Source organism: Podarcis cretensis, assembly GCF_951804945.1.
Source record: "Podarcis cretensis genome assembly, chromosome: 13".
NCBI classification, from domain to species: domain Eukaryota; kingdom Metazoa; phylum Chordata; class Lepidosauria; order Squamata; family Lacertidae; genus Podarcis; species Podarcis cretensis.
The window spans coordinates 50,265,699-50,274,705 of NC_137182.1; the positions used below are offsets into that span (position 1 = coordinate 50,265,699).

At 49.0% G+C, this 9,007-nt stretch overlaps 1 protein-coding gene across 1 annotated transcript; it reads right to left on the bottom strand.

Annotated features, from left to right (window-relative positions):
• Positions 1 to 2,297: 2,297 nt before the first annotated feature.
• Positions 2,298 to 8,908, bottom strand: CEBPE (CCAAT enhancer binding protein epsilon). The gene is made up of 2 exons (XM_079952158.1): positions 5,645 to 8,908; positions 2,298 to 2,645 (listed from the first exon to the last, which is right to left on the bottom strand). The coding sequence occupies exons 1-2, from the start codon at positions 6,077 to 6,079 to the stop codon at positions 2,346 to 2,348; spliced, it is 735 nt and encodes a 244-aa protein (XP_079808284.1). The 5' UTR covers positions 6,080 to 8,908; the 3' UTR covers positions 2,298 to 2,345.
• Positions 8,909 to 9,007: the final 99 nt, after the last annotated feature.

A 9,007-nucleotide genomic window follows, 5' to 3' on the forward strand; every position in this document is an offset into this window, starting at 1 on the left:
CAAAGATGCCTTTGGGGAACCCTCAGGAGCAGATTGTGAGAATGCGCCCTTTCCTCCTCCTGCTGGTATTCCAGGCACCGTGTGTCAGAGACAGACCTGGGTAATATGGTGCCCCGCCCACCCCCAACCCAAAGCCATGAATCTGTTCAGTGCCCTTCAAGCGCCATGCTGTGGGAGCCAGTTCCAAAGTCTATTTGCTGCATGAAGGACTTTATTTTATCCGTCCTGCATTTCAGTGGCGTAGCGTGGGTTGTCAGCACCCAGGGCAAGGCAAGTAATTTGCACCCCCTAACCCGTGGATTTGCGCCCCCTAACCCTAACCCCCAGGTGTTGCACCCGGTGCGGCCGGCCCCCCCTGCACCCCCCACGCTACACCACTGCTGCATTTTCCAACATTCAGATGCATTGGATCTCAGCGAGTGTTGTGAGAGAGGAGAAAAACTTTTCTCTACGCGCTTTTTCGAGGGCATCCGTAATTTTATATAAAATTATATCGTTTCCCCTCTTAGTCGCCTTTGCCCTAAACGAAAAAGCCCCAGATGCTGCAACCTTTCCTCTTAATTTATTTTGCTCCATCCTCTTTGTTATTTCGCTCACCCTTTTAGTCCAGTGGGGTTGAAAAATAAGTTATGGAATTTATCAAATGCCCCAAAATTGGCATTCTGGGGTCTGAAACTGGGGTCCATGTTGAGCTTCAGGCCCCCTTGCAACTCCTCCCCCCAATGCCACAAATCGGCTCTGTATAACCCAAGGAGAAGTCTAGGTTTCCTCCAGGTGACAAGAAGAAATGGAGGGTCAGGTTTTCTAGGGAAAGCTTCACCTACTTGATGCCCCCCCCCAATATTTTGGGCTGTGCAGGCTGGAACTGAAGACAGTTGTAATTCTAAGCATCTGGAGGACACCAGGCAGGCAAAGGGAGAGGCTGCAGCAAGGAGGGAGATCTGAGTTCGAATCCCGACTCCAGGTTTGAAGGGGCTGTTACGAAGTGTGCCATTTGCACACAAGTCTGCAGTTCTCATTTTAGGATTTTTAGACATGTAACCTGGGCGTGTGCCCTGGCAATAAGTGCTTTAAGGATTTATGGAGAAGTCAGACTACTCATTGAAATCAATGATCTCATATAACAGGGCTCTGAACTAAGCAGCCTCCTCCCTGGTGGGCTTGCTTGACTGCAGAGGACAGTGGCACTCCAAGCAGCCCCATGTGGCTTAACTGAGCCGCCATTTTGATTTTATCACAGCGCCCTGGAGCATTGTGGGAAATTAAAGGTGGGTTTAAAGTGGGTGGCCGAGTAGGCATAAGGAGTGGTCACAGCTGTGGGCCCTGGCAGTTGCCCAAGGATGCCAGCTGCCGGTGCTGTTCCACCCTGATCTTGTGAAGGATCTTGTGAAGGTCCCACATTTTGTAAAGGTGGCTCTTTCTTGATTTAAGGTAATTTGCTACTGCAATTTTTGCATGGCGATTGAGGACTAGCTTGGCCTGGCCCTTGCGCTGAGTGCAGAGAGCACTGGATTGAAAACATGCCATGCATAAATCGGTCCTCGGGTTGCTGCTGACCCACTTGCTCCAGCCTTACACCCTAATTATCTTCCCCACAGCAGCTCAGTGGTTTTGCATATGCGGCCCCAGGTTTGGTCCTTAGCATCTCTAGGGGAAAGAGCCCTGCATCTCTTCCATTAGCAGATGGGAGCAGATGGGCCGTGGGTGCAATTCGTGACGTAGGAAGCTGCCTCGTTCCAAGTCACTATTGCCCTGTTTAGCCCAGAGTTGTCTACATTCCACTGGCAATGGCCGCCCAGGGTCTAAGGCTGTGAAAAATACCTGGAGATGTTGAGGTGGAATTTGCACACACTGAGGACCTTCTGGCGGTTCCCTCCCTGCGAGAACTGAGGTTACAGGGAACCAGGCAGAGGGCCTTCTCAGTAGTGGCCCCCGCCCTATGGAACGCCCTCCCACCAGATGTCAAAGAGAACAACAACTACCAGACTTTTAGAAGACATCTGAAGGCAGCCCTGTTTAGGGAAGCTTTTAACGTTTGATGCATTACTGTATTTAAATATTTTGTTGGAAGCCACCCAGAGTGGCTGGGGAAGCCCAGCCAGATGGGCAGGGTATAAATAATATATTATTATTATTAAGTCAAGAAAGGTACCCGGAGAAGCCTACAGCCTTCTGCATGCAAAGCATGCATTCCCTCCTATAAAACAAAACGACACATCACTAAAGCAAACATGTGCCATGAGAGACCCTTTTATTTACACACTCAAAATTGCACGCACCCACCCGCCTCTCGATTTTAAGTGCCGCCACCTCCTTCCTCGCTCCCCACCCCACCCCAGCTGCCTTCAGCTGCAGCCCCCAAGCCCTTTGATAAGCCCGGCCGCCTCAGGCATCTGGCGGAAAATGTCACGGAGGGTCTCTGTCTCCTGCACCAGCAGCTCCACCCGGCTGCGCAGCCTCTCGTTCTCGCCCAGGAGCTCCACCATGCGCTGCTGCGTCTCCAGCACCCGGCGCTTGGCCTTGTCGCGGCTCTTGCGCACGGCGATGTTGTTGCGCTCGCGGCGTAGCCGGTACTCCAGGCTGTCTTTGTTGACCGATTTCTTCCCCTTGGGGGTGCAGGGAGGGGACGGGCTGCAAGGGGGGCCCTGCGGAGACACAGAGGGAGGAGCAGGAAGGGCCAAAAGTCAGGGATTTCATTTGCTTCGTACTCAAAATTATTCAAGTTTGCAGGTTTCCGAAACAGCTTGCAAAAGTGAAACGTGACCGTCCTTTGGAACACTCTGGATTTTGCATTGCAGTTTTCCAGGCAATCAGTGCTTACAAAAATGCATGTTAGGGTAAGGTAATAATGACTGTATTAGCTATATATATATATATATATATGCGCATTATATTGGGGAAATCTCTTTCAAAAGGTGTACGGTAGTCAAAACTGTGTACAGAATGTGATTACTAGGAGAAAATTGCACTAAAAGGCCAGTGAATTTTAATGAGGAGTCTTGCTGAAATCTCACATTGTCACAGAGATGTAAAGAATGGAATTTAATATTGGAAAAAGCAAGAAACCAAGACAATTGAAATGGATAGATCCTTCCATGGGTTAGGGACAATAGCACAAATGTGTGTGTGTGTGTGAGAGAGAGTGCATTAGGCCTCAAAACCCACAGCTGGCCAATACTTTTATGAAACCAAATTTTCACAAAAGTGTAACCATCCATATATATATATATACACACACAAATATATGCTTAAAGTGTAGCCTGCTTTAAAACAGTATAAAAATTAATACTTAATACTGTAATTGGATCATTCAGATATCACTAATAGATCATTTAAAACAGATTTTAATAATAATTATTAATTTATTTGGTTTCCCCCAAAATGGATAAATCCGGGTTAATTGGGGGAAAGATACAGGTTGGCATTTTAATGCCAACAACGTGGGTGGACACTGCGAAACATTTGCCTGTAAGAGGCATCACCCATCCCAGAATATGCAGCTGCCTAGAAACGCCCTCCGTGCCAAGATGGAGATTGCTGGTTGTAGGAGGGCCCTCCCAGATGCTCCAGATATTGACTCCACACCCTTGGATTCTGGGATAAGCAGCGGCAGCTGGTGACCATTGAAACTGGTGGGGCCGTAAGTGGAACCACAGCCAATGGCAGGCAGAGACACAGCAGATTCTAGTTTCGTCCCCACCTTCCTGCCTGCCGAGCTCTGCAAAGATAACCCTAAGGAGGAGGAAGCGGGCAGGCAGGGCCACTCCTTGGAATGGATGCATGCAAAAATCAAAGAAATAATCAAATAAATAGCAATAAAATAAGGAGGAGAACAAGGTAGGCAGGTTGGCTGAGGTCGGTGGGGCTGTGCCTCCAGATGCCCTTATGGGCCCAGCCTGCTCTGGAAGCAATACCTACTCTCTCATAGAATCCTAGAATTGTAGAGTCGGACCCCCAGGGTCATCCAGTCCAACCCCCTTCAAGGCAGGAACCTGGTCCCCCATCCAATCTGAAACCAAACCAGACCCTGCTTAGCTTCCGCACGTGTGCTGGCAGTTTTATTGCTGCGCCACTACAAAACCTTGTTAATGAGAAAGTCTGTGCTTGTAACACAGATCCTTGGTTTAGGTTAAAGGAAGTCACTGTGATATATGCCTTCTTCCATGTATCTGGAATCTCTCAGGTTTTTAATATCCTGTTCGCAGTGTCTTTTAATGGTTGCATTAAATAGTCCTGCAATTTTTTGGTAATACTGTATTGTATTTTGCTGGTAGCTCATGTGGTCCCTGTATTTTACCTAATTTCACCTGGTTGGTTGCTTGTTCCATCATAGATCCTTGGTTCTCTGCACATCATCTCACAAAATCATCTCTCCTTCACACGCTGTCATTTGAAGGGACCCTTTAATGGAGCCGTTGAAGGAGGGGGGGGGGTTTACCTCTGTTAAGCTCAGCTCCTTTCCCCTTTTTCTTGGTGTGGGTTATAGCTTATATCATGCATTTATCCCAGTGTTGCAGAGACCGCATTCACAAGGGCTGACGAGGGACATTGGGGTCCCAGATTAAGAGGGCAGGCAAGTCAGGTTTTAGGAACGGAGGCAAACACTTCAGGGCTGAGCCCTATAGTTCCAGATAGAAAGGAACTGGGATCCAAAAAGAACTCATTTTTGTCCCCTCTCTTGGCTCCCTTAAAACCTCTCCTCGAAACCCACCTTTACTGTGCAAACTTTGGCAAAACAAGCCCTTGTCCAGAGGCAACAAACATGGTGCAGATCTCTAGACCTTGTTTAACTGCATCATCCCTAACTGTTGGGGGGCTGGCAACATCTGGAGGGCACAACATGGGTTACTCCCTGCTCTTGCCCGTGGACCCGGTCCCTGCTGTAACTAAACCTAAGTATAAAACAAAATAAAAGAAAAAAAATTCCTTCCAGTAGCACCTTAAAGACCAAACTAACTTAGTTGGTCTTTAAGGTGCTACTGGGAGGAATTTTTTTCTTTTATTTTGTTTTGACTATGGCAGACCAACACGGCTACCTATCTGTAACTAAACCTAAGTATGTGCAACCGACCTAACTGCATCTTCTTCCCATCTCCCACTGTCTCTCCACTTCCTTCCCCTTCCTCTGTTCTCGGCTGTGCATCAGGTTATAGATTTAAGACTCCAAAGGGACAGGCTTGCCCCCCCTTTCTTTTTACTCTCTAAAGAACACTCAATAACAATAGTTAACAGTAATAAATACTCGAAGAAAATTGAGGTTTGGGGGATGGGGTGGGAGAAGGAGCTGTGCCAGTGTGGACAGGTTTTGGAGTCAGGAGGAGCTCAGACCCTAAGAAGAGCCTGCAGGATCAGGCCAGGGGCCCAGCAAGCATCCTGTTCTCACAGTGGCCAACCAGTGGGAACCTCGCAAGTAGGTTTCGAGCACCAGAGCACTCTCGCCTTCCTGTGGCTTCCAGCGACTGGCATTCAGAAGCATCTCTGCCTCCAACCACAACAGGAGGACTTAGCCAGAAGGGGTGAGTAGTCACCAATGACCTCCAAAGTGGGGGTCACCATTTTTTGGTTATAGAGTTGAGAAAGTCTCCAAGCTGGGTGAGGGTGAAAGCAAAGCTGGGAACAGGGGGACCGTGCTTCTCCTCCTTACCTTGAGGACTCTCAGTGCTTGTCCGGCCCGCATGCCAGGCTGAGCGAGGGCCACCTGGGCGCAGTGGGCTGGCGAGAAGTGCATGGGGCTGTACGGGTGGCGCCCACCTGCGCGCCCGGCCTCGCCTCCTCGTGGCTCCTCCTTGACAGCGACCGGCCGTGGGTCAAAGGGACCAAGGACCTTGCGCTCCCCTCCGTAAGACAAGTAGGGGTATGGCTCCCCAGGGAAGAAATTGGAGAAGGGGGTGCTTGGCTTGGGCCCCCTCTGCCCGGCCCCCTGCAGCAGCTCCGAGAGCAGCTGCTCGTCTCCAATGTAGGAGGCCAGCTCCGACTCACAGAGGGGGCCCAGGTCTGTGCCGCTGGGCCTGGCAGGGGGCATCTCCAGGGCCTGGTATTGCCGCTGCTCACTGCCCTCAAAATACCCTCCCTGGGACATGGCGCCAAGTGGAAATCTGAAATTCCGTGACTTCTCTCCTCTGTGTTTTCCGGGTCTGCTAGCGGCCCCAAAGCACTCGTTCCTTGCCTTCCTATATTTCAATGGCTCCTCTCCCAATTTCTCCAGAATTATTAGTTGTTGTTGTTCTTAATGTTGCTTGTTGCTTCAGCTTACGTGAGTCTCCCTTCCTCTCCAGCTGATTCTTTGGTTTCCTTCTTTGACACCGATTTGCCCTCCTTGACTTTTAAAATCTTGTTTGCTCTTTTGTTCCTCCTTTTCTCGGAATGTCCAATTTTCTTCCTTCTCGGTTTCCCCCTCTACCTTTTCTTTCCGTCACTGTCGCATTCCTCTTCTCATCTCTGCTCCTTTCTCCCCTCTGTGAACCGTTCCCTCTTTCTGCAGGTCTGCAGCTTCTTCCCTCTTTCTCTCCGTCTTCTTCCTTCCCTCCTTCGTCTCCCTCCCCCTTCCTTCCTCTTTTTCTGAGGTGAACCCCTGCTCCTGTGAAGAGCAATTCGCCTCATCCACCCTGGCAGTCTCTCCCCCATGATCCTCATCCACTTCAGGAGGGTCTTCACATTACTGTCAGGCAACATTAATGTGTGATCCTGGGGGCACTTTTCCTCCCACTCCCCACCAGCTATAAGCCATACCCTGCCTCACTCAGACAGCACCTATCACCACTTGGGATCGAACCTGTGACCTTCTGCATGCAACAATACAACTTTTAGAAGACATCTGAAGGCAGCCCTGTATCGGGAGGTTTTTAATGTTTGATGTATTATTATATGTGTTGGAAGCTGCCCAGAGTGGCTGGGGCAACCCAGCAAGATGATTGGGGTATAAATAATAAAACTATTGTCATAATCACTATTATTATCATTATTAAGGCAGGTGCTCTACCACTGAGCTATGCAGAGGGCTGAGGAACCTGTGTCCAACCTGGATGTTGCTGAACTACGGCTCCCATTGCCCCTGTGGATGGTAAATGACAGAATTAAACCAAAGAAAGAAATGGGGGCACATTTGCACAATGGTGTGAAAATTTTGTTGCAGTTTTGCCAGTGTTTGCACCAGAGGGCTTGCTTCTGGAAGCCACCTTGCCACCTATCAGGGGCCATATTGAAATTTGCAAACGTTTGCCGTAGTTTTCCTTTGCGGTGTCTCTTAACACCAGCAGGTGGGGCCCCGAGGCCAGTAGTGCAACTGCACTGAGATATGGAGCAGTGCAAACAAACCAAAAATATTTGTTTTGAGTTTGAAAGGGAAGTCTTGCCGTAGAAGCCTTTGGTGGTGTGCCCACTCACCTGGTGTGTAGAGCTCTTACTGAAGGATGCTTTGGCAGAGAACTTCCAATTAATTTGGTAATGACCTCCAAAAGTTCCTCCTGCGGGAGGCCCAGGCAGGTTGCCCTTGCATAGAAAGTTGTCAAAATCACTTCACTCTGCAGTGAAAGAACCAGCCTCTTTTATAATAGCCACGGTACCATGTAGATCACCATATGGAAACACGGGGTAGGGATTTGCCACATATGAAGGAGATGTGGGGATAGACTGCCCGTGTCAGGGAAGACTTAACTTTCACCTGTTTTGTTTCCCTTTCTTATACATTATAGATTGTCTTTCCTTTGGTAACTTCAAGGATACACACACACACACACACACACTTCTCCCCCTGCCCTCCATTTTATCCATAGGACCTTGTGAGGTTGCCTTAAGATGAGAGTGGCTGGCCCCAAATCAGTCAAGGAGCCTTGTAGCTGAGTGGATTCGAACCAGCCACATGTTTAAAACACCATGACACTGCTTTGACCATCGTGGCTTCCCCCAGGACTCATGAGAACTGCAGTTGGTTAGGGACGTTCAGAACTCTGAAAGTTGTAGCCCTGTGAGGGGCATAGAAGCCTCTTCACAACTCTCTCAGCACCTTTAACGAACTACAGTTCCCAATATTCTTTTTTTGGGGGGGGAGGGGGAAACAAGACTGTTTGGAGGCTTAGCTCTATAAACATAGGGTCTCCCAGCTGACACGCACTCTAACCACATGGGCATTTCGGCCATCAGACCTTTCCCTCCTGTTGTAGGGGTAAAGCTAACTCTCTTGCTCATCTGACCATCTTCAGTGGTCCTTTGGAGGCTTGCAACCCTGTCAGTCCAGCTGGCTCCAGCAGCAAGAGGACACAATATTATTCAGGATTGTGCAAACCCCAAAAGCTCTGAAATGGCATTTCTAAACTGAGTGAATGGGCAGTGTTGTCTTTAGAACTCAGCAGGGAGGAGGATGGGGGCAAAACTATGAGTTGGCTCTGCCTTTCATTGGCTCTGGCTCCACCTGCCATTGATGTTCCTACCTCCCACTGTACCAGTCCCAGCAGGGACCAGGCACCAGTGAGACCTGTCAAGGCCAGTTTCCCATCCCAGTGAAATATAACCACTATGTTCTGTTGCCACTACTGTACATCAGGAACCAGTTGCTGGAGGAGGGCTGTGTACTACATGCCCAGCTTATGGGCGTGAAACTAGGCAGACCTTAAATTAAATCTAGTGGGACTCTTCTCATCTTCTTGGAGGACAGGGGTAATTTGTGGGTGTGAGGGCCATTCCTGTCCCGATAGTGAAAGTCTTCGTACCCTACCTTCTCACATTGCAGTGCAGGAATTAACCTTTAAACCTGCCTTTCCTCACTCCGTAAGGTCTCTCTGATACTCCTGAGTCAGTTTCTACCAGCATGCTATGCCAATGAAAATATTACATCGCCTTCTGGCCAACGTGCTCTGGAAATGGAGGTTTATCTTTCAAAATTCCATTGAGTGGAAAGACTGGCATGCCCGATCAAAATAGCGCAATACTTGTCAAGGTGGTAGCAATCTCTGTGAAGTAATTCCACTGGGAAAGCAAGAGTTAGCAGAATGGATGGTGTGTACAAAGCAGT

Coding starts and splice junctions, on each gene's coding strand:
- CEBPE (XM_079952158.1), bottom strand. CDS start 6,079: ATGTCCCAGGGAGGGTATTTTGAGGGCAGTGAGCAGCGGCAATACCAG. Junction 2,646..5,644: donor AAGCACTGAGAGTCCTCAAG/GTAAGGAGGAGA, acceptor GTGTCTCCGCAG/GGCCCCCCTTGCAGCCCGTC.